The 24,053-nt window shown below is 45.6% G+C and overlaps 1 protein-coding gene across 1 annotated transcript in view; it reads left to right on the top strand.

The window, feature by feature from the left end:
• Window positions 1-24,053, top strand: part of LOC138581413 (cytochrome P450 2D15-like) — a 731,414-nt gene that overhangs the window by 247,847 nt on the left and 459,514 nt on the right. The window contains exon 5 of the mRNA XM_069652728.1: window positions 1,338-1,511. Within this exon, the coding sequence (XP_069508829.1) occupies window positions 1,338-1,511 (174 nt within the window). The remainder of the gene's footprint in view (window positions 1-1,337; window positions 1,512-24,053) is intronic.

Raw genomic sequence — 24,053 nt, 5'->3', positions numbered from 1 at the left:
AACATGTGATGAATTTCTCTGTTTTCTGTTATGTTAAGGTTTGAATAAACCAAAACCATTAAAAAAGAAATACCATCTTGATCCGATTGTGTGCTGTTCAAATTGTCCTTGATCTTTGCTGCTTTAGGCACTGTTGATCACCTGTCACCACATCTTACCCTCTCAAAACCTGGCATCTGTAACTCCGTTCCTAACTAGATTGCTCCATCTCTTGGAATGCTGGCAATTCCGCTCCCAGTCCCCTCCCGGTGGGATGCCCACTTGTCTTCATGCACTACAGCTCCTCTTTTGATAAACTAATCTCTTCCTTCGGTTACTCGTATCACCTATTCGCCAACATCATTCAAATCTTCCAATGCTTTCTATTCTTCACCCCCTATGCTCCCATATATCAAACTGTCACCCTGCCATGCGCTAAATTACATCACTTTGGTGCCTAAAAAAGCACAGCTCTTCCAAGACAAAAGCAAGTTACCTCCCGGCTCCAAACACCCCAGCCTTTCTCTTCTCTTCATCAACCTTTTTCCCAATTAGCTCACACCGTTCTCCAAGTCTTTCGACATTGTTGTCCTCTTTGACAGAAACTAAACTAAATCTACCACAATTCATTACCTCCTTTGCAAGCATAAACCTATTGAATAGTTACAAGATTCACCTACACCTCAATCTACCACTCAACTGAAACCTTGATTTCACGCTTCCTCAGTTATCTGCCTCTTCTTTTCTCTCTACTCTTGGGTCCCCCACAACAAAATAATTCACTTTGCATCTCACACTCTACAAACTCCCTGACTCTTCTCCTACCTTTACCTCCTGCTGCCTTCATTTGTTCTGGTTCTCTGTGGACTGCTGGTACACCTTTAAATTCCTCCTGCCTGTATTCAAATCCATTTGTGGAATACCCTGCGCTGCCCCCAACTTGTCATGGCTAAATTTACCTCCTTATAGTCTTAGCTTTGCACCCTACCATCTCAAGCACTGCTCCATCTGACAGCTCTTGGTCCCACTTGTAATGTAAATAATGTTGACAAGGTATAAATATAAATAACTCTAACTAATGTCTAACATGTCATTCTGTACCCGCCACATGCCATATTCCCACTGGTTATTTGTTACTCGATCCCCTGGTTCACATCCTGCTAACTTAGCACTATAATAGATTTTAATGCACCTGAAAAGGGATTGCTTCACTACTGTTGTATTCCCTATGTACAGCATTTCTGACCTAAGTGCTTAACTCACATTTGCTTTTCATAAATAAAATCCATTTTAAAAATGATTGAGCATAACCTTCTGAAAACCTAAATGTGCTCTTTTTTTAACATTGTCTGCTGAAGTTGATGAACCTGATCCCAGCATTGATGAACATCCCTTGGCTCCTACGGAAAGTGATCCAACCTCAGATGGACATTTTCAGCTTCATCAAGGAAATCATCAAAGAGCATCAGGAGACCTTGAACCCAGAGATAACGAGAGACCTTATGGATGCTTTCTTGTTTGAAATAGAGAAGGTAACTGTACATTTCGGGGATCGTGGGTCTTGGCAGCATGTGTCCAAAACTCTTAAGATTCTTACTATAGAATATTTTGTATAGCTTGCTTTCTATGCAGCCCATCCTTTAAATCCCAAACAACCTCCTTAGTTTGCTTCAGTTCCCAGGTTCGAAGGAAATTCCACTGTTAAATATCTGTACGTGACTTGGGTGGAAGCCTGCTCCTGGTTTGATATGTTCACTCAAACTAATGTGAGGGCACCAGAGTCCTATTGGTAAATGATCTGCAAATCCCAAAATCATCAAATTATCTACTTACATTTGTAGTGCGCTATTAGAACTGGTGTCACTGCTATGGTGTACAGGTTACAAGTTAATTGCTGTGAGTTGCTAGAATCCTAATAAAAGTAGGATCGGAAACAGCCTGGCGAAAAGAATGTCTAGGATCAGAGCGTGTGGTCAATGCAAGCTGAAGAAGAGCAAAGAAGTTATATAGCCTTCAAACAGGGATATAAGAAAAAGTTGGAATGATGGCAGTTGAGGCACAAGATTTGGAGAGTAACAGAGTTCAACAATTAAGTTGATTGCTACAAAGTTCAGCCTCTTCGATTGGATGTGTAAGTGTACCCACATGGAGATCAATTAGGGCTTCCAGTTACTATCCCTGGCAATCCCCTTTGTTCCCTGCTATTTCTTCAGTGACCTCTGGATAGCCTGTCCTCACAAGTAGATGATCTTTTTGCTCAGTAAAAAAACACTTCTGGTTTGAAATAAATCCCTTTGCCTTTGACACAGTAAGTGTTTGCAGTCCCATTCACCCTTTCAAAATTGATTGCTTGCACAATCTGAGCTAGGCTTCAGCATTTCAAGTTGAAAGCTACTAGCCACATAAGTCATTTTCCTCCATTCTAACCAAAGAGCAGTGCATGACCAGAGTAAATGCACACCAAATTTTAACACGTGCAGCTTGCCAAGCACCACTGGTGACAGATAAATATTTTAAATCACAATTCACTAATAAATTCGATAGTAAAACAAGATGATTTGTTGCACAATTTGTTCAGGTTAAACAAGTCAATCCTTTTTAACCCATGCACAATACATATGTATGTGGTAATGCTGGTATTAAATTTGATTGCTCTGGCTAAAGCAATTTATTTTTCTGTGAAGTTGATGAAGTACACATAGAACCGTGTGATCCTGGGCAAATGTCCTTATCTCTTTTGGGCCCCAGTCCACTAATGTGGCAAAATATAGTCCATAAAACAGTGACCACCAAGTGCTATAGACACACAAAATGCTCTATATTATATAGGTTTGTGTGCAAGTAACAAAGACAATCTACAATTTCCTCCTCATCTATAGAACAGGAGCATCTGATTTATTTATGCTTCCTCTGTAAACAGATCTCAATAAGGAACGGCTCCCAGATTCTCTTAAGTACTCCTCGCTCTCCCTGAGTGGCAGGGAAGAAGCACTTTAAGGTGATTGTTCCGGTGCCTTTTCCACACTACACCTATGTATACAGGTGTGCCAATTTGTTTTTTGCTTGACAAACTGGCTTGGTCCTCTTAGAGTAGTGCTGAAGGCATTCCTAATGTGTCTGACCTAAATTTGTTTTTTGTATTTAGGTGATCTGGTGCTGAGCTGCTGCCTTAGTCTCTGCCCAGCCACAGTGCTGAGGTTGCGGCAGGATCACATCTGTTCACACTCAAAGGACTGCATCCAAAAAATGGGATTGAAGTCAGTCCACCTTGTCTGAGTTAAACACAGGGTTGGCTTTTGTAGTTGTCTGCAGACAACATTGCAAGGCCTGCAAGTAGAGTTGCTCCAACACATAAAGGGAAACAGGGTTCCCGTCGTAGATTTTAAAGTTAATTAAGGCAACAATTCATGCTAGTTTTGTATACTTCCAGAAGGATATTTAATAAAGAATAATGCAATGAATTGACAGAATAAAGAAGTTGCAATCAAATATTAAAAAAAATCGAATCCAACGGAATACTTGTGAACAATGTTTGAAACAGAACACAGACGCCAAGAACGGGGCAATTTATTTTTTACACCACAGACACCATCTTTTAGAGGTATTGTGGCAGTAGTTTTTGTATTTTTGGTTGGTGGTATTTTTGGTATTTCTTGGTATAGTGATGGTATAGTGATGAGCCTAGCTTCAGAGTACCGCCTAATAATTGTTCTTTTACCGAGGTCACTAACGTTAAGCAAAGACTGGACTTAGTACACTCTAAATGATGAATTTATTCCCTTGCAGTATTTTATTTACAATACCACACTGTGCTCTTTTGGCTTGTATCTCAGAATATATTTACCATGTACCTGAAATGCTATCATTCACTCAGATCTCCAGAGAAGAACTCACTTCACAGTGATCAGTTTGTTCTTTTTTTTACCACATGTGATAAATTAATTACTGCCGGCAGTAAAATGATTTTACATCCGCTCTGCATCAATCTGTATGCAAACCCAAGAAACATGAACACTGAATGTACAGAGGCTATTTCACCGTTTTCTTGGATTCTTTGAGAAGTTAAAAATATGCAAAATACAGATCATGTGCAATGCACGATATCCACATGACATTTTAAAGCTGTGTTTCAAAGATGAAAATGGAGCATAGTAAGTACAACTCATTTTCAGATACTTTCCCCGCAGAGAATGATGGGCTTCAAAATGCTCTACTGTATAAAACTAAGCTTTTCCTGCAATGGGTTTCAAAACATTCTATTTGCGACAATGGCCAGATTTCTGCCAAAATTAACCTTGACCTTCGCAACTAATCTTGGTAGGGTATAAGCTTCCGTCACATCTGATTTTTATCGCATTAATGGAGAAATATGAACACAGCTCTTTGCGTTTAAAACATACAGTGCAGCAACAAAAAAATGAATTACCCACCCTACATTACCTGGTCACCAATCATTCACTCGCACTTAAATTAACTGAACACACCAAGAATAATAGTTGATTGTGCATGTGTCCCAGGCTGCCAACAACCCCAGTCTAGTTGCCGGACAGAAGAATTATTTATCTAGGTCACTCCCTCTGCGCTTGGAAAGTGCCCACAAAGTTCTCTGCCAGCCTCTCTGTCTTTTTATGCGACATGCTTCTCCGAGGGTCAGTCATAGATAAAGAGTGCCCAAGACTAGAAACTCTTCTGAGAGAACTGCCAGCCCAGGAACCCAGATAGCGTCAACCTTCCTGCCAGCCCTTTTAAGCACTCTCCCTAAGCCTGCCCATGTACATAAGTTCTCGAAAGTTATGACGGTGTTCATCCTGACTGCTTAGAATGGCAGCAAAACGGATGCAAGTTACATTACTCCAATTTTGCAAACTAAACAATGGACTTATTTCAAGCCACACTGAAGACAGCAAAACAGATTACTTTTCATGTTTACTCTTCCTGCATTTCGAATTAACACATTTTTGTCACAGCACAAACGCCTGCACATTCAGTCATCAATCTGCACCAAAGCTTGTACACAGCAATCATGAACTGATTTGCTCTGAATATTAGTAGGGATTAGAGGATAGGGATTAAGGTTTAATAATTGTTCGTTTTTATGCTTAATTGCAATTCAGTCCATAACTGTGATGTGGAACAATTGAACATGCTGTGCATTATCAGGTTTGAATGAATCTTTTAGCTGGCATGTGCTTAATACTAACATATGTTAGATTCCTCCTTCGTCTGACACCTGAGTCTCACACTCATGCTCACTAGTGTGACCAATTTTCATCCCTTATGAAATGTGAAGCCCTAGTTAAAATGTAGAGTCACCATTGAAATTCTGAGTCACCACTCCCTACACTTCCCATGCAGTAATCCCAGCTTCAATACACTTATGTGATCTTGTGCACACAAAAGAAATTGATTGTACCTATAGTTTAACAGTTAACTCAATCAAATGAAGCTATCAAATTAAACAACATCCAATTGGTAATGTTAACATAAATAACATTGTGTATATACATATTTTTGTAAAAATTAGTTTTATCCTTCCATCTTTAGAGATATATATATTTCTGAGGCTTGTGGAATCTGCTTAGATCACATGCTGTGCATAGGCCGACATCTAGTGGAAGCTGCGGAGTATTACAGTTTGTTTTTCAAAACTCGAAAATGGGCGTTGACACAGGGCGTGCCAGTAATACTATCCCTAGTGTGACATCCACTGTACCCAAGATCCCTCACGCGTCTAGGATCCTCAGATTGTTTTTTTCCGCCATACTGGTCGGAGCTCCCTGGCCTTAGCCATACTTTTGCTAGAATTTAAAATAATAATCTATTGACATCCTTTCCCACCCCAACGTCGAACTTCGACACTCGACGCCGGCTGGAGAAGAAATCGACCGTCGGCTGCTGCACGACGGATTTGGGCCTCGGAAGGCCGCTGGCCTCGGCCCGGGCCTGGTAGGCCGCTGGCCTCGGCCCTGCAAGTAGGGAGAGTGGGGGGTGGTACATACTCTACACTCTTGGTATATAGGTACACCTTATACATTTCCTACACTTAACAGCCCGCTACCTCAAGGTGCGTATGGAGGGTACCCCTTTTCAATTCTGCCCCAAGTGCAATCGCAAATACCCTTGGGTCGACAGGCACGCCACGTGCAATCTCTGCTTGCCGAAGGACCACCCCGAAGCGAACTGCAGAGCGTGTAGTAGGTTTAAACCTAAAACACTTAAGGACCATTCGACGAAGCGTTGGGCCCACCACGCCAGGCAGGCGGCCATGGCAGCGGAGGGCGCCTTCAGCGATGGCAGCGACGCCGTACTTTCGGACGGCGAGGGCATTACGGCGTCGAAAGACAGCCGAGCGCAGGTCCCCGACCTCGGAAGGTCGTCCGGCAGGGCGGCTATGGGGAAGACCCCCGGCGACACAAGCGCTTCACATACTACACACACTAAACACACTAAGTCCAACCGAGACTCGACGACGTCGAGTTCTCGGAAGGAGGCACAGACAGAACGGTCCAATTCGGTGTCCTCTGGGCGCTCTCGATCAAGATCGCCGCATGACTCCAGGCAATCATCCACTCTTGCCAAGAGTGCCTCGCTCCCTAGGCTAATAGAAGTTCGATCGTCGGAAGACAAAGACGACTTCCACCCCCAGGCCGCGCTCCACGAGTCGGAGCCCGCAATTAAAGCCAGCGAGGCTCCAAGCTCGAAGGACAGGGACACCTCTCCCGATCCTCGACGCCAGGCGTCGAAAAACTCCGGAGCCACTAAGGGACAGGGAAAACATTTTTCTACGCACGGGGAGGGGGGAAAACAGCAGAAGAAACTACCTGTACATTCTTCCACGCCTGTGAAACACTCCACCCCCCCCTAAACAGACAGACAAGCCCAGGTCTGCTGATAGGTCCACAACCAGCAAAGCTACTCAAGATAAATCCCATAGACTTGCTGAGAGAGTCATTCCCAGTTCCAAAAAATGGTCCAGTGAAGACATAGATAGGGTCCTGTCAAGAATGTCTTCTTTGGCCGATTTTTATGATAAAAATCCAGAACATTTCCTCTCGCATGATCCACAAGCGGCCACACCCTCAGGCTCTACTGATCCTATCCCCCCGAGTAAGAAGGCCCGGTTTGAAACTCCAATGAGGTCCGAACCCTTCGAGGTACAACCTTACGCAAGACCATACTCACGGTATCAAGGAGAGGCTTCCTTTTGTGAAGTCCAAGATTTTGGGTTGAAAGAAGAGCAAACCGGGACGGCCTACTATGGGGATGATGAGGACCAGGAGGAAGAAGAGGATGACCCGGAAACATACAGAGTAGATTCCCCGGTAGAAAACGAAGCCCCGGTTACCGACTCCCCGGTCGATAACCAACCCCTCCTAAATGAGGTTCTCGCTCGCGCAGCAGAACATTTCCACATTGACACCCACCGTGTACAGGAGGAAAGGGACTCCGCAGAAGAGTTAGTGGGAGAAAGGAGGCCTGTTGCCCAGACCATCCCTATCCTTAAATCCATTCAGCGGAGAATAGATCCGTCCCTGGTGAACCCAAACCTCACCAGAGCAGTCAATCCCAGGGTTGAAAAACTTTTCAGGGCAGCTCAGTCTGACCCTCTCTATATAAGAGGACATCTGAAGCCAGACTCCCTAGTTGTCACCAACACTCGTAAGAGGGCTAGGACACCCTTGTCTCGACAAGGAGAGCAAAAAACTATACGGTTTCGGCAGGAAGGTAGCCTCAACGTCTGCCTATCAAGCAAGGATTGCTAACTCCACCACCCTGTTGGCCAGCTACAACTGCCATCAGTGGGAAGAAGTCGCGGCTCTCATAGCCTCTGCTCCTGAACCGTTAAAGGGCCAATTAGCTCAGATTTCCGCAGAGGGTAGAGCCATGTCTGGTTGCATTTTGAAAGCAACCTTCGACGCCGCGGACAACGCAGGCAGATTGATAGCAGAAGGTACTGTTATCAAGAGACATGCGTGGTTACGGCAGTCTGGTTTTAAGGCAGAAACACAGGCATCATTGTTAGACAAACCGGTGGAAGCCGATCTGTTGTTTGGTAAGGCGGTCGAAGACGCACTGAAAAATGCCAAGGACGAATACGAGACACTCAAATCCCTTGGTCAGTTAACCAATAAACCCCCTAACCAGAGAGGGAATAGTAATTTTCGTCGCCCACGCGGCCAAAATTCCCAGAGAGGATCTAACTTTTCCCAGGGGCAGGGTACACAGTGGAACAACAACCAATAGTCTACCCAGGGTTACGGCAGAGGTAATAGGAGAGGTAGTGGTAAAGGCAGAGGCAGCCCCAGCAAGGGAGGCGGCACGCCTCCACCAAAGCAGTGACGCTCAGTTCAGGGTCCCTTCTCACGCAACCCCAGTAGGGGGACGCATTTCAAACTTCACCCAGGCTTGGGAAGGGATCACATCAGACAGATGGGTGCTGTCAACAGTATCCACGGGATATTGTATAGAGCTACTGCAGCGTCCCCGGAACCATCCTCCACGACAAAGAGTACACTCCTTAGAACATCAGAAGATTCTCCTCGAGGAGATCGCCATTCTTCTACAAAAGGACGCGATAGAACTCCTCTCGGGACACCAGGTAAACAAGGGTATTTATTCAACTTACTTCCTTTTGCCAAAGAAAGACTTGACAATGCGCCCAGTATTGGATTTACGGCCTGCCAACAAGTATGTCAAGCCCCAAAAATTTCGTATGACCACGCTACAAGAGGTAATCCCCTTCCTAAAAAAGGGGGATTACATGGCAACCTTGGATATGAAAGATGCTTATTTTCATATTTCCATGTTCCCAGCGCACAGAAAGTACTTGCGCTTCAAGGTGGACAGTCGGCACTACCAATTCAAGGTACTGCCCTTCAGGATAGCTTCAGCACCAAGGGTATTCACCAAGGTACTGGCGGTGGCGGCTGCACACCTACGCAGGGAGGCAATCCCAGTGTACCCTTATCTGGACGACTGGCTCATAACGGGGGAAACCCCAGGAATTTGCAGGATAAACATTCAAAGGACTATCGACCTCCTCCACGAGTTAGGCTTCTCAATCAACGAGAAGAAGTCAAGCCTGGTGCCAAGCACCTCAAAACAATTCCTAGGAGCAATCCTGGATACCCAGGAGGGGTTGACCTTTCCTTCAGAAAAAAGAATTCGGAATATACTACTGCAAATTCCGCATTATCAGCCCGGTCAACAAATAACGGTACGCAAAGCAATGCGTTTACTGGGCATGATGGCGTCATGCATTTACCTGGTCCCCCACGCGCGCCTGCGCATGCGTCCCATGCAAGAAAGGTTGGCGAAACAGTGGTCTCAGGCAAGTGGTCAGTGGGACGATCTAGTGGTCGTTTCGCCAACACTGGTACAAAGCCTTCACTGGTGGACAAGAGAGAATCTCGCACAGGGGAAACCCTTTTACGATTCCGAAGTACAGGCAGTAGTCACTACAGATGCATGTCTGACGGGGTGGGGAGCTCACCATCTCCACCACACAGCTCAGGGTCTCTGGTCTCACTCAGTGGCCAAGAACCACATCAACCTGCTAGAGCTTCTGGCAGTATTCAGAGCGCTTTAGGCGTTCGAGCCCCACCTACTAAACCTGTCAGTGCAAATCCGGACGGACAGCACTACAGCCATGTTCTACCTGAACAAGCAAGGAGGGACTCGCTCGCCAAATCTGTCCAAGCTTGCCCAGAAAATCTGGATATGGGCACTCAGACGGAACATCTTCCTGTCATCACATGTTCCAGGGGAGCTCAATTCCCTAGCGGATGCTCTGAGCAGAGACTCCCTCCCAGAGGAACACGAATGGGTTCTTCACAGAGAGGTTGTAGAAGATCTCTTCTCTCAGTGGGGTTTCCCCACTATAGACTTATTCGCCACAAGCGAAAACAGACAATGCCCAGGATTTGCATCCAGGTTCCCCCAACCAGACTCCCAGGGGAACGCTCTGTGGATGAACTGGTCAGGGATGTTTGCGTACGCTTTTCCACCAACTCCTCTCATCAGGAAGGTGGTGAACAAGATGAACAAGGAGTCGATGACGCTCGTCCTAGTTGCTCCCATGTGGGCAAGACAACCGTGGTTCCCACACCTACGCAGGATGACGGTGTGCGAGCCCATCAAACTTCCAGCCTGGTACAACCTACTGTCCCAGCACCAAGGTCAAACAGTGCACCAGCAACCCAACTCAATGAACCTGGCAGCATGGCTTCTGAGGTCATAGAGTTTGGACACCTCAATTTACCACAGAGGTGTATGGACATCCTAAAGGAATCTAGGAAACCAAACACAAGGCACTGTTACTTTGACAAGTGGAAGAGGTTCGTTATCTGGTGCCAGAGTAGACAAATCAACCCAGTTGATTGCACTCCTTCCACTATTGTTACATACATGCTCCACCTGCTAGATGCAGGATTGGTTTTTAACTCACTGAAAGTACACCTGGCAGCCCTCTCGGCTTACACCACTTCCCATAGCAAGGTTTCGTGGTGGAAAGTACCAGTAGTTAAAGCCTTCATGGAAGGAGTAAAGAGACTTCACCCTCCTATTTCAAACCCACCACCAGGGTGGGACCTTAATGTGATGCTAGCCAAGCTCATGGGCCCCCCTTTCGAACCCATGCATAAAAGCAGTCTCAAACACCTGACTTATAAAACGGCCTTCTTAGTAGCTATTACTTCTATAAGAAGGGTCAGTGAAATTCAGGCTCTGTCAGTGCAGGATCCCTTCTTTACTATCCATAAAGACAAACTGGTTTTACGCACACACCCTAGTTTCTCGCCTAAATTTATATCAAAATTCCATGTAAACCAGTCCATCGAGCTTCTGGCTTTCTTCCAGAACCCGCAAAGCTCGGCTGAGGTGAAACTACACACCCTAGATGTGCGTAGGGCGGTCCTCTACTATGTAAATAAAACCAGACCGCTAAGGAAAACAGATCAACTGTTTGTCTCCGTAACTACAGGCAGAGAGGGGGATCGCGTCTCTAAAGGTGCCATCTCGAAGTGGATTATTAACTGTATCCAGCTGTGTTACTCACTCTCTGAAAAGACTCTGCCTTTTACGCCAAGGGCTCACTCTACTAGAGGCATTGGGGCCACTCTGGATTTCATTGCAAATGTACCCCTTGACACCATTTGCAAAGCAGCTACTTGGAGCTCTATTCACACTTTTACTCAGCATTACTGCATTGACACCCATTCCAAGGCAGATACACAAGTGGGACAAGCGGTTCTAAGACACTTATTTGCTCATGACCCTTCTCACATCCCACCTCCTTCTTCTGGTACTGCTCGCTAATCTATGCACAGCATGTGATCTAAGCAGATTCCACAAGCCTCAGAAGGGATCCATTACTCACCGTAATCGTATTTCTGATGCTTGTATCTGCTTAGATTCACATGCGACCCACCCTTCCTCCCCTCCGAGAGAAGGCGCATGATTGCTTGTAGTCTTACCTTCTGTCTATCTGCTTGGATTATCTGTACTCATGCTACCTCATGTCAGAAAAAATACAATCTGAGGATCCTAGACGCGTGAGGGATCTTGGGTACAGTGGACGTCACACTAGGGATAGTATTACTGGCACGCCCTGTGTCGACGCCCATTTTCGAGTTTCGAAAAACAAACTGTAATACTCCGCAGCTTCCACTAGATGTCGGCCTATGCACAGCATGTGAATCTAAGCAGATACAAGCATCAGAAATACGATTACGGTGAGTAATGTATCCCATTTTCATCTTCTGGTCACTTTTAACTGTTTTCAAGTAGTGATCTATTGGATTTCTTCTTTCTTTTTTATATCCCCTTTTTTAGAATGTTTATCTTTTTGATTTTTTTTTTAATGAATAAAACATTAAAAAGAAAAGTAACATTAATTTCAAAACAACTATGAGTCCATATAGTTGCACCAGTAACCTGAAAAGTCAATGGGCCTCATTACGAGTCCGGCGGTAGCCGTGCCGGAAAAACCGGCAAGCTGCCGCCGGACCGGTAATACCATTCTGCCGCTGTGTTTGCCGGAATCACCGGGGCATTACAACCCTGTGACTCAGTAATTCCAGAGGTGGAATTCTGTAAATCCCCATTCCCATGGGGATGGGGACCATGGAAACACTTGTTCCGTCTATGACCGAGCCGGTGTTTCCATGTCCGCCTGTAGGCGGGTGGTGTTACTTCCACCAGGTCACACCTGGCGGGAGTAACACCTCCCGCCTGCAGGACTCGGAATCAGCTGGTCCTGAAACAACACCACCATTGTTTCCGGACTGGCTGACTTGTAATGAGGCCCAATGTTTATAAAAATAATAAAAATAAAATAAGCTGTTTAAAATCTCTTCAGACCAAAGCAAGCGTTCAGTCAGAATATCCAGTCAGGCTCTTGTCCAGGAAATGGTCTTTGGTGAAGTAAACCTCCATCCTCTGCAAGTGGGACTTCCTTCTGGGGTTAGCATCTTAACCCCCTTTTTCGGGCCAGGGGGTCTTTTCAGGGTACTCGTCTCCAGTGGCATCCTTCAGAGATCCGGCGCACTCCAACTTCCAGAGCGCTGATCAGGATAATCAGTTCATTTCTAAGGCAAAGAGACAAATTAAGAGTCAAGTACATCAATCCATTAATTTTTCCCTTTTCATTTGGATATCTGAAATAAAAAATAAATGCAGATTATACACAAACATACAATATAATGCAGTTAGGACACTTCTCTAGGACCATATCAAAATAACATAAACTAAGCACAAGAATATAACACAGCACTTTTCCAGCCATATACTTCAAACACAACCAATCTCAACACAGAATTCAATAGAAATATAATACAAATTAACTACATTGCTTACAAAATTTGCTTCAACCAAAATCCCAGACAATCTAATCATACTCACCCAATCTACCAATCTGACCATAGTCACACAATCTCATCTTTGAAATGTTTTACTTATTTGCAATACCCCTTTCTCTTAGTTATCTATTTATATATGTATTTACTTCCAGACTTTCGGCTCATATTTACATGTATGGACTCGCCGTTTTATCTCTCCTTTCTTCATATATCATTATAAAGAGATACGCAATTACTCACCTGATGTATCTCTCCTTTTTACCCCTTTAGACTCCAAGATGATATTTTTCAAAATATGTACACCTATCTACCTGTTATGGTGAGTCTGTTTAATATGTAAGCACTTTATTTCCAGAACATAACCACATCTCTCACTCCCTGGTTTCTCCAATTTGTTCGAGCCATTTTACTTCATGTTTCGGGTGGAAGGGCTTAATCTGGTTAACATGGACAAATTGGGCCTCATTACGACCCAGGCGGTAAGTTACCGCCTGGGTCGTACCCTTACCACCATGGTGTAAACTGCGTTTACACCATGGTGGATGGCGGATTTATCGCCCCATTCCAAGGTGAGTGGGGCGGTAAATCCCCATTTCCCATTTTACCCTTCCCCATTCCCATTTTTGCCCCATAGGGCATAATGGGAGTGGGGAAGGCGCTAATTACGCCACCGTAAATTACGGTGGCGTAATTAGCACCATGGTCCCTTAGCGCCATGGATTTTAACGCCTGCAAAAAGCAGGCGTTAAAATCACCATGGCGCTAAGGGACCTTGTAATCAGGCGTTAAGGATCGGCGCCGTTTACGGCGCCGTTAACCCCTTAACGCCTGACTCGTAATGAGGCCCATTGTTCCACTGTTAACTCTCCCTCCTTTTTGGCGATTCTGTAGACTACAAGTGAAACCATACCTACAATCTGAAATGGACCGCACCATGATGCAAGGAATTTGGAGATTTTATTTTTACCTGGTTACCTACTTCATATTCTTCCACAGATGTTTTCCTATCACGAAATGACTTGCACTGTCAGCGGCTTTTTCCAAATTTCTCTGTGCAAATGCAAAAGCATATTTCAAATGCTTTCTCAGTTCTTCCACATATTCATGGATTGTGGATGCATTTACACGTACCTGTTCATTTGTTCTGTGTGCCAAAGCTATTTTCCTACCTGTCAAAATTTCGTGGGGGCTGACATTTCTCGATCTAGATGGTGACGACCTGAGAGCCGTTAATACCTAATGAAGTTGTAGATCCCAGCTAGATCCTGCTTCAGCTACAAACTTTTTTTTAAATAAGAACTATTGATCGATTACATCGTTCCGCTCCCCCTCAAGAGGAGGGCCGGTATGAAATCTGGAACTTCCTTTTCATGCCCAAGATTTGCCACATTTTTGTCATTACTGCACTAGTGAAATTACCTCCAAGATCAGATTCAATTCTCGGAGGTAAACCAAATCTTGAAAAGATATAATTAACTAACAAAGTGGCCTTGATTTGGATACATTCCACCCATTTGGACATTAACCAAATGACCGTCAACATATACCTGTTTCCCCTTGCTGACCTTTGCACGGGCCCTTCAGATTCAGCTTGTAGATCGGACATTGGGAGTGTCAAACCTCTTTTCATTAATGGTGCTCTGTGAGTTGGGGAAGCATGCTGAAATTGCACACATGAAAACATCCTCTGGTGTAGAGTTCTACATCCTGTCACATGTGTGGCCAATGGGCATATTCTTTTAAAATATCCAAAGTTTTTTGGGAATCTCTGTGGTGGCCTGCAGTTATGGCACTGTGGGCATGATGTAACATCAATCCCTGAAATGAAAAAGGCACTACCCATTGGTTTTGGCCTGTCACAGATTCTCTAATCATCAGCCCATCTTGTAAACTAATTCTCAATTTGTTTTTTAATAACACCCTCAATTCCTCTTTCCCTTTGCAGTTTTCTTCAGTCAGAGGATTCTGTTCTGCAGCTAACACATGATTATAAAATGGACTTAAAATAAGATCCTCCTTTTGGGCCTTATTCAAGTCTTGATCAGAGGTATTAAAACTCCACTGTGCCATGGGCTGATCATTCGTTTTCACAGATTTGGAGCGTGTTATCGCGTCCACCTGGATTTCACCCATCAGGTGTTCAATGGGAAATTACTCGCCCATCACAGCCCCAATTTTGGCTAATTGATCTGCCTTGTCATTTCCTTCATTGTTTTCCCCTGGTGTTTTCACATAACCACGTATCTTCCTCCGATGGATGATCATGTCATTTTCTGAAACAAGCTTGTCCATGGCTTGAATTGTTTTGCCATGTTTCAGTAGTTTCTTGTTATATGCGAGCATTCCCCTCACTTTCCAGCCAGATAAATATTCAACAAAACTATTTTGTGCGTAGTCAGAATCAATGACTAAAACAATGTATTTACGTTCCTTTTCCACCGCTATAGATATTGCCTTATAAATGGCAGCCAATTCTGCAACTTGACTTCTTTTGGGGCCTAGCCTCATGCTTACTCTCGGGATGCTATCACATTTAATCCACCAGTTTCCCATCCCTGCCATTAGTTCTTTTTCAGAATCACCTTCCATGGGTATGCAGTGATAGAATTTTAGCAAAAATGTTGCTGGTAAAAAAAATCGTGGCAAAAAATGTTGTGGTTTGACCCGTTAAAGGTGTACCCCATTACACCATTTAAGAGGAGCGGGGATGTCCCCCGCTCCCACTAAATGGTATAATGGGTGCAAGGGTTGCGGTGCGGGGGTGACCCCCGCATCCTTTACATGGATTGTGGTGGCAAAACCATAGCCTTTTTGCCGCAATATTTTGTGGCCACGGGCATTTTCTGCTGCGATTTTAACACATTGAACCCTTCCATGTGATATGCACATCCATCTACATTCACAGTTGGGATATCCTTACATGTTTCTTCATGGAAAGCCTTGTGTGGGGATTGCTCAAATTCACCTCCATTTTCTAATTCAGTGTCTTCATGTGCACAAACAGCTGCACAATCATGTAATTCTTCTAGCCCTTGAGTAACTGGGCTCTTTTTGTTCTGTCCGTATCTCACCTCCACTGGAAATCCCTGCAGTGCTAACGTCCATGAAGTGATTCTTGACTGGGCCAAATTCCCCGATTTGATCCTTTTACTTTGCAGAAATGAAGAGTCTGTTGATTTGTTTCAACAATCACTCGCTCCGCTTGAATTATGGAATAAAAATGTTGCCACGTCCAGACAGTGGTCAGAAGTGATTTTTCACATTCACTAAATTTGTTCTCTACCTGTGACAATGCCTTGCTGGCATATGCAATGGTTTTGTTATTTGCATCATGTTTTTGATATAACACTGCTGACATATCTGTGAATCCTATTTCTACAAAGAAATCCTGTTTTTTTATTGGATACGCCAACATAGCACCTTCATCAGACAGCCTTTTTACATGGCCATGGCCTCACTTGGTTCCTTCTCCCATTTCTAAGGTACACTCTGCTTCACTAACCTCGTCAAAGATTGTGTAATCTCAGCATCATTTTCAATACATTTCCTATTGTAGCCTGTCATTCTTTACAAGCTTTTTTAAACCTTTCAAATTAGTGGGATCTTTTAGTTTCTGAATTGCTTCCACCTTTTTCTTTTGTGGGTTTTAACCATGTTATGTCGCTTCATGGCCTAGGAAGTTTACTCTTTTTCTACACCACTGTACTTTCTGTACAGATACCTTTGCTCCATGCTTCTGAAGCTGGCTGATTACATGTCTGATTTCATTGAAATAGCTTTTCAAATCTTCATTATTGATTAGCACATCATCCACATAAACTATGTGGGAGTGCCTTGCTCAGGAATATCCCAAACTCACTCCCACTATTGACATACCCAAAAGGAGTCTGGGAGCATGCATATTGTGATTTCTCAAATTAAATAAATGTTGCATGTCTTCAGCTAGTGGCACACACTGGTATCCAGCTGTAATATCCAAGGTGGTAGAAACCTTTGACCCATGAACCTGTGCAAGGCCCTGATCAATAAATGGAAGTTGCCATCGTGAAACATCTACCCTCTTGTTCAATTCTCTTAAGTCTGCACACAAACGTCATTGGCCATTGGGTTTTAGCACACCTAATATGGGAGTATTTGATGTACTATGAATAGGCCCAATGATGCCTCTAGATTCTAAATGTTTGATTATTTCAGCCAATGACTCCAGACATGCCAGGGGCAACCTATATTGTCGCACAAATACCATCTCCCTACCATATCCTCCTGGTAGTGTGGCAACATGCAAATCGGTCAGCCCACAGGCATAGGCATCTTTGGCAAAAACCTGTTTGAACTCCATGAATATTTTCCTCAACTAGTCTTTTTCCTCTTCATTTATGCAAGAATCTGCAGCCTGAATCTGCTCCTTTACCATTTTAGAAAACTGTGGGAAATACTCCAAAAGAGGGTCGTCTGTGCTTTCCTCTAACCGTGTGGCAGTGTCTCTTTGGAGAGCCACTACTCTCAAATATTTTGGAATATTGACCTCCACTTCAATATGCCCCTTTTCTCTTTTAGATTGACCTAATTCAAATAGTACACAATCATCCTGATGACAGCCTATCATTTCACTTGGCTCATAAGGATACACAGACTGAACCTTAAAGATTCCCTTTAGCTTAGAATCCACTGGTTCTGGTAATTCACCCTCTGCAGTCACATAGCTTTCAGGAATAGTCCCGATCACTGGGTTACTGAAATCAGCAGTGTAGTAAGATTTCTGTACTGCCATTTCTAACAATGTATTTTCTTCCGAATTAAGTCTTGACACCCTTTATTGTCCACAAGGATTTGAATGAGTCCATCCCAACTTTCTACCAATGGTGTATATTCACATCCTAATCCTTGTTGCTTTATGGATTCATATAGGCACACAAATGCATCAGGATCTTCCACCTGTAGTCCCTTCCTGTAGTTTAATGCTACTGTAAATTGTCTGGTAAATGTGGGAACAGTAACATCCTTTTTCACTTTAAGTTCAATTGCATATGGCATCATTTGGGCACAATGGTAAGCTTGTCTCCTGTCTTCAAATTCAGGTGCAGCTCCACCCAATCTGGACCAGATCTTTTGATTTTGAAAGGCTAACACCATACACATTCTGTTCATGATGTCATTTCCAAGATAGAATTTGTTTTGTGTTCCGCTCACGATCCACACAATGTGATGAATGCTTTTAGAGCCAATTGCAATCTTTAGCATGCATCTTCCTACAATTCTTTGTCCCAATTCAGGGTCATCTAGGTCAATGATGTGTTAATTTTTTATTTTTAAATTTGGGATCTCCTCTCTGTCATTTTCATCTATTTCTGTTTGCCAGTTTTTCTCAGGGTCCAAATAAATCTCCAATGATTGCTTCTCTTTTTCTCCTCGCATTTCATCCTGACACATTAGAATGACAGTGTCGCTCGGCACGCAGCCATTCTGAAGATATACTTCCACTGCACTTCGGATTTAGCAATGGTGTGGTATTATTTTATGCTGTTCCTTTGGGTCATTATTTTCTTAGGTTTCAGTGGTTTTTTGGCTAAGGACCACAATACCCCATTTACCCCATCAATGAGGGGCAACAGTCTCCTCAGGCAGTGTGTCCCTCTGAGGAAGGGTATTTCATTAATGGGTGTGACCAACACTTCCTGTCTCATCCTATGCGTCCTTATCTTTATGTCACCCTCAGTGACACCTTCAATAGGTATTTCTTGCCCATTGAAATTGTGCACAGGGCCTTCACTTTGCCTCCCCTTTACATGGTTTTGTGGGGATCTCCCTTCATTTATACTTGCATCAGTTCTCTTGTCATTATTGTTGCTTGGGCACCTGTGTCAATCATAGCAAACGCGTTACATTTTTCTTGAATAGTAATAAGAGCATAGTATCTTGTCCTCAACTTCTTCTAGTATGCAGAGAAAGTGTGAATTCTTACGCATCTCACAAATTACTTTTCGAGGGGATTGGGTCCTCCGACGTATTCCATATCCATGACAGTAATCACCACAGCTGTGCTGCTTCGGAAAATCTTTCGGCGTCTGCGTCCTGCGTCGATGACGTTGATACGCCGTCCTCGAAGGCCTCCGTCGAGCCGACGTCACCGGATGTTCTAAGTAGGACGCACGACGCCCGTAGCCTCAGTACCGTTTTTTCCACTAATGTGTTCGCTTCGGAGATCTCGGCGCGCCTCAATTCTCCTGAATCCTGTTCTTTCGGTTCTTCGAACCTGTTTCTTCATTGAATATTGTATGATGTCTTTGGCTTCTTCCACCCCGTGGTCCGGGTTTAGGAAGTGTCGGGTGTGCGGGTCCAAGATGTCGCTGACTGACACGCACGACACTTGCCTCTGGTGCCTCGGGGAGAACCATGATACGGATGACTGTGTCGACTGCCAATCGCTCACATCGAAGGCCTTGCGGGAGCGTAAGAAGAAGCTGTCAGTCGGTAAGGTGGCCAAGCCCCGGAAGTCGCTTTCCACTAGTCTTTCGACAGATGATTCAAGGGGTGACTCTGCACATCGTCGTCGTGAGTCCGGGGGTTCTCGGTCTGGGAGTCGGTCCCGCCATTCCTCTGCCTCTACGAGGCACTCCAGGAAGCGCCGTCACAGGTCGCCTTCCCTGTCCTCGTCCGAGGACTCCGCCCATCGGTGGGTTGCTTGTCCCAACAAGCATTCCACTCCTGAGGAATCGTATTCCTTCTGAAAGGAGATGTTGGCGATTTTTCAATCGCAGGGCTCCGGTCGGTCTGCAGGTCGTCGACTGACTCTCTCGAGGCTCCGCCCCTGAGGAAGTCATTGACGCCATCGGCGCCCAGGCTGTCGAGAGACACGCTCGGGGCTCTGCCCTCGAGGCCTGTGTCGACGCCGCCGAAGCTGTCAGCGCTGCGGTCAACGTTGACGCCGATTCCGTCTACACCCTCGACGCCTTTCGAGGCAGCTTTGTCGGGGGTACCCCGTGGCACAGTGGAACCCCCCAGAAAGGCTCTGGCCAAGGCTAAACATGTCTTTGTTCCTTTTTCTGTACCCTCTTTCCAGCCTTTGGATTATATTTCTGAGGCGGATGAGGGGTCTGAGGAAGGTGAGGTTCCTGCAGAGGTTCCTGATGTCCTCCTTTCTGGTCATAGCCAACTTGAGGACCTGCGTCAGTCGTTGCACGACGCCAGTGGGCTGGACACCTCTCCGGAGGTGGAGTTTGGTAGGCCTGAGCCTGGCACGCATGCCGACTCCTCTTACCGGCGCCTGATGTCGAGGGTCACGGATTACCTGGGGTGGTCTGCACCCCCTGGGGATTTTCAGCAGGATTATCTGACTGATATCCTCGACCAAGGTCCACCAACTGACCCGGTACTGCCATTCCATATGGCCTTGCAGAGAAGGGTGGCTGCGGCTTGGACTTCTTCAGAGAGTCTCCCGCCAGTGAGCAAGTCCTTGCCGAAGAAATATCGCCCAGCCAGTGGCGACCCCTGCTACTTGACCATGCACCCAACCCCGGAGAGTTTGGTGGTGCCGGATTGACCTCCGCCCAGAGGATCTTCACCAAGCTCATGGTGGTGGTGGCAGCGTATCTCAGGAAAGAGGGGATTCACATCTACCCCTACCTGGACGATTGGTTGATCAGGGTGCGCTCTTCCGAGCAGGTCCTGGATCATCTGTCCGTCACTTGCCACTCCCTTCAGAAGCTGGGCTTCTCCCTCAACTTAAAGAAGTCCCACTTGACGCCAACACAGCGGCTCCAGTACATCGGAGCAGTGCTCAACACATCCCTGGGGGTGTGTTTCCCTCCCCAGGTGAGGGCTCTTCACATTCAGCCGATGGTGCACAAGTTTCAACTTGCCCAGACGCTCCCGACGTTAGAGTTCTTGAGGTTGCTCGGCCTCATGGCATCTTGCATTCTTCTGGTGCTAGAGGCCAGGTTGCGGATGAGATCTCTGCAATGGGCCCTCAAGCTCCAGTGGTCACAGTCCTCCGGCAGGATGTCGGACCCCGTTCAGGTGTCACCCTCAGTCGCCCAGGACCTTCTGTGGTGGGCCGTCGAAGGCAATCTGATGAGGGGGGTTCCATTTTGGCTGCCCTGGCTGGAGGTGATGATCGTGAAGGACGCATCTCTCACAGGATGGGGAGGTCATGCCAACGAGTTGAAAGACAAGGGCCATGCACTACCTCAACAAAAAGAGGGGGGGCAGGGTCACTTCCTCTGTGCAGGGAGGCGATGCAGCTCGGGTTCTGGGCCATCCAGCAGGAAGTTTCGATCTCGGCAGTTCATCTGGCTGGAGACGAAAACGAGACGGCGGACGCTCTGAGCAGGCATAGCGCGATCTCTCACGAGTGGGAGCTGGCTCAGGAGATTCTCCTGGAGATATTCGCCCTTTGGGGGACCCCTCAAGTGGATCTCTTCGCCTCCAGTGTCAACCAGAAGTGCGAAAGGTTCTGCTCGTGGGAATTTCCTCCAAAAGGAGCCTTAGGAGACGCGTTTGTGGTGGAGTGGTCCTTCCCACTGCTGTACGCGTTTCCTCTAGTCCCCCTCATCCCGCAAGTGCTGCGGAGGCTATGGAGGTTCGGTTCTCGGATGATCCTTATTGCTCCGGCATGGGCCTGGAGGACGTGGTACCCGGAACTTCTCGACTTGTCCATCTGCCCTCCACGTCGTCTTCCCTACCGAGACGATCTGCTCTCACGGGAGGGGGGTCAGGTTCTCCATCCAGAGGTCAAGTCCCTCAACCTTCACGCTTGGTTTCTGAAAGGTTAAGGTACAAGGATTGGGACCTCCCTGAAGACGTGATGGAGGTGTTGCTTTCGGCCAGACGGCTGGCGACTAAGTCCCTGTACCGTTGCCATTGGCGAAGGTTCTGCGACTGGTGCAGGGTTCAGAATGTGGATCCTTTTTCATGTGACATTCCTGTGGTTCTGTCTTTTTTGCTTTATTTGGCCCACAGGGGCCTGCAAGTGGGTACTGTTAAAGGTTACCTGGCGGCTTTGTCTATATTTAAGCGCTCGTCTGAGGAGTGTTCCTATTTCAAAATTCCTTTAATTTCTCAGTTTCTCAAGGACTCACTAATGTGTTTCTGCCGTCAGCTTTCCAGGTGCCTGGTTGGGATTTGAACCTTGTTCTGAAATTCCTTATGGGTGCTCCGTTTGAGCCTTTACATTCTTGTCCTTTGAGGCTGTTAACCCTTAACACTGTGTTTTTAGTTGCGGTCACTTCTGCTCGCAGAGTGAGTCAGTTGCAGGCACTTTCAGTTAAGCCCCCCTTCACTGTGTTTCATAAGGACAGGGTTGTCCTTAGAGTTTGTCCTTCCTTTCTTCTGAAGGTGGTGTTGGAATTTCATTTAAGCCAGAAGGTTGTTCTTCCGGCATTTTATCCTCCTCCACATCCTGGTAAGGAAGAGGAGAGGCTCCATAGGTTGGATCCTAGGAGAGGTTTAAGTTTCTACATTTCACGCATGTCCCGGGTCAGAGTGGACGATCAGCTCTTTATTGGTTACGCTGGAAGGCGGTTGGGACAAGCTGTGACTAAGCAGACTTTGTCTAGATGGATTATCTTGGCAATTTATGAATGTTACCGCCTGGCGGGTAAGGACTTTCCGGTAGACTTACATGCCCATTCTAATAGGGGTATTGCTGCCTCTACTGCCCTGCAGACGGGTGTTCCTATTCGTAACATCTGTGAAGCAGCCAGATGGGCTTCGGTCCATACTTTTGTACGACACTACTCCCTTGATTCTATCCATGGGCAGGATCTGGCCTTTGGCAAGGCGGTCCTTTACTCTGCAATTTGATTGGGCATTCTAAATTTCTATATTCTAAATTCTTTTTCCCTCCTCCATATGTTGGTACTGCTTTGGGAGTCTGTCATAGATATGGAATACGTCCGAGGACCCAATCCCCTCAAAGAACAAGTTACTCTCTTACCTGGTAACGTTCTTTCGATGGGATGGTCCGACGACGTATTCCATATCTATGACAGTAATCACCACAGCTGTGCTGCTTCGGAAAATCTTTCGGCTCCGGCGTCTGCGTCCAGCTGTGGTAATTACTGTCATAGATATGGAATACGTCGTCAGACCATCCCATCGAAAGAACGTTACCAGGTAAGAGAGTAACTTGTTCTTCTCGGATCAGCCTGGCTTTTTGCTAGGCAAAGGGGCATATGAAATGACTTTTTAACCTCCTTTTTGTCCATTTCCTTTTGAATTTCTTTGTCTATTTTTCTGGGCTCAGAACCCATTTGAAGTGTAGCCACTGACTGCCCCTCTGATATGGGTGGGACCACCAGTGTTCACACCCCAATCTCTCATTGTTCTTTCCCAATTGTCTGTCCTCTCTACGTACCTCCACTTTGGAACATATTGGCTGTGTATTTTCACAAGTGTCACATGACTGCATGTCAGTTTCTGGTGTGTGACACTTATCTGCATTTTGTATGGTACCTGTCATTTCTGTCCCTTGGAATATCTGTGGTTCACAATACTCCTCAGCTGACTGACCTGCACCATACCTTTTGGGGAATTGTTTTTTCTGTGGGGGGGTATGAACAGTATTTTGACTAGTAAGTAAGGATACACTGTCTTTTGATCCTGACTCTTCATTTTGTGTTTCTTTTCATGTTGCATATTCTTTTTAAATCTACTTCTCTGTTCTTCGGGATCCTCTTGTTCATTTTCTCCTTTTTGCTCTTCATCTTCACACACCTGAATGGTCTGGTTCAACTCCAAGTTAAACCACACTCCCTTTTTGTGTGTGTTATAATTCCATGTCTCACTTTAATTTGTTTTTAAGTCGGCAAGCAATTCAGTATTTTTATTCAAAGGTGATTCATGGAATCTGTGTTTGCATCATGGCAGAGGTGACAAGCTAGTCATTTGTTGTCACTACATGCAAGGTCATTCCTATGACCTTCTGCCCCTTCACTTGGTTGTTGCTTTTGAAATGCACATCATTTTCCTATTTGCTCAGACAACATTTTAACTTGGGCCTCTAAGCACTGAAACCTGTCAATGAATTCCTCTTTGTGGTCTGGGCCGGTAATGATTAAATTAACCTGGATTGGGCCTGTTCCAGTGCCTTTCAGGAAATTGATTTGTGTTTGTGTTTCCCCTGAAATCTCGTGACACAGAAGATGGAGAACGTGGGGTGACCATTCTCCGACCATGGTCAACCCGTGGTGGGGACTGACTATATTGGCGGGTATATCA

Source organism: Ambystoma mexicanum, chromosome 3p (assembly GCF_040938575.1).
Source record: "Ambystoma mexicanum isolate Mex_15411 chromosome 3p, UKY_AmexF1_1, whole genome shotgun sequence".
In the NCBI taxonomy this organism is placed as follows: domain Eukaryota; kingdom Metazoa; phylum Chordata; class Amphibia; order Caudata; family Ambystomatidae; genus Ambystoma; species Ambystoma mexicanum.
This window is presented reverse-complemented; position numbering and strand designations above follow the sequence as displayed.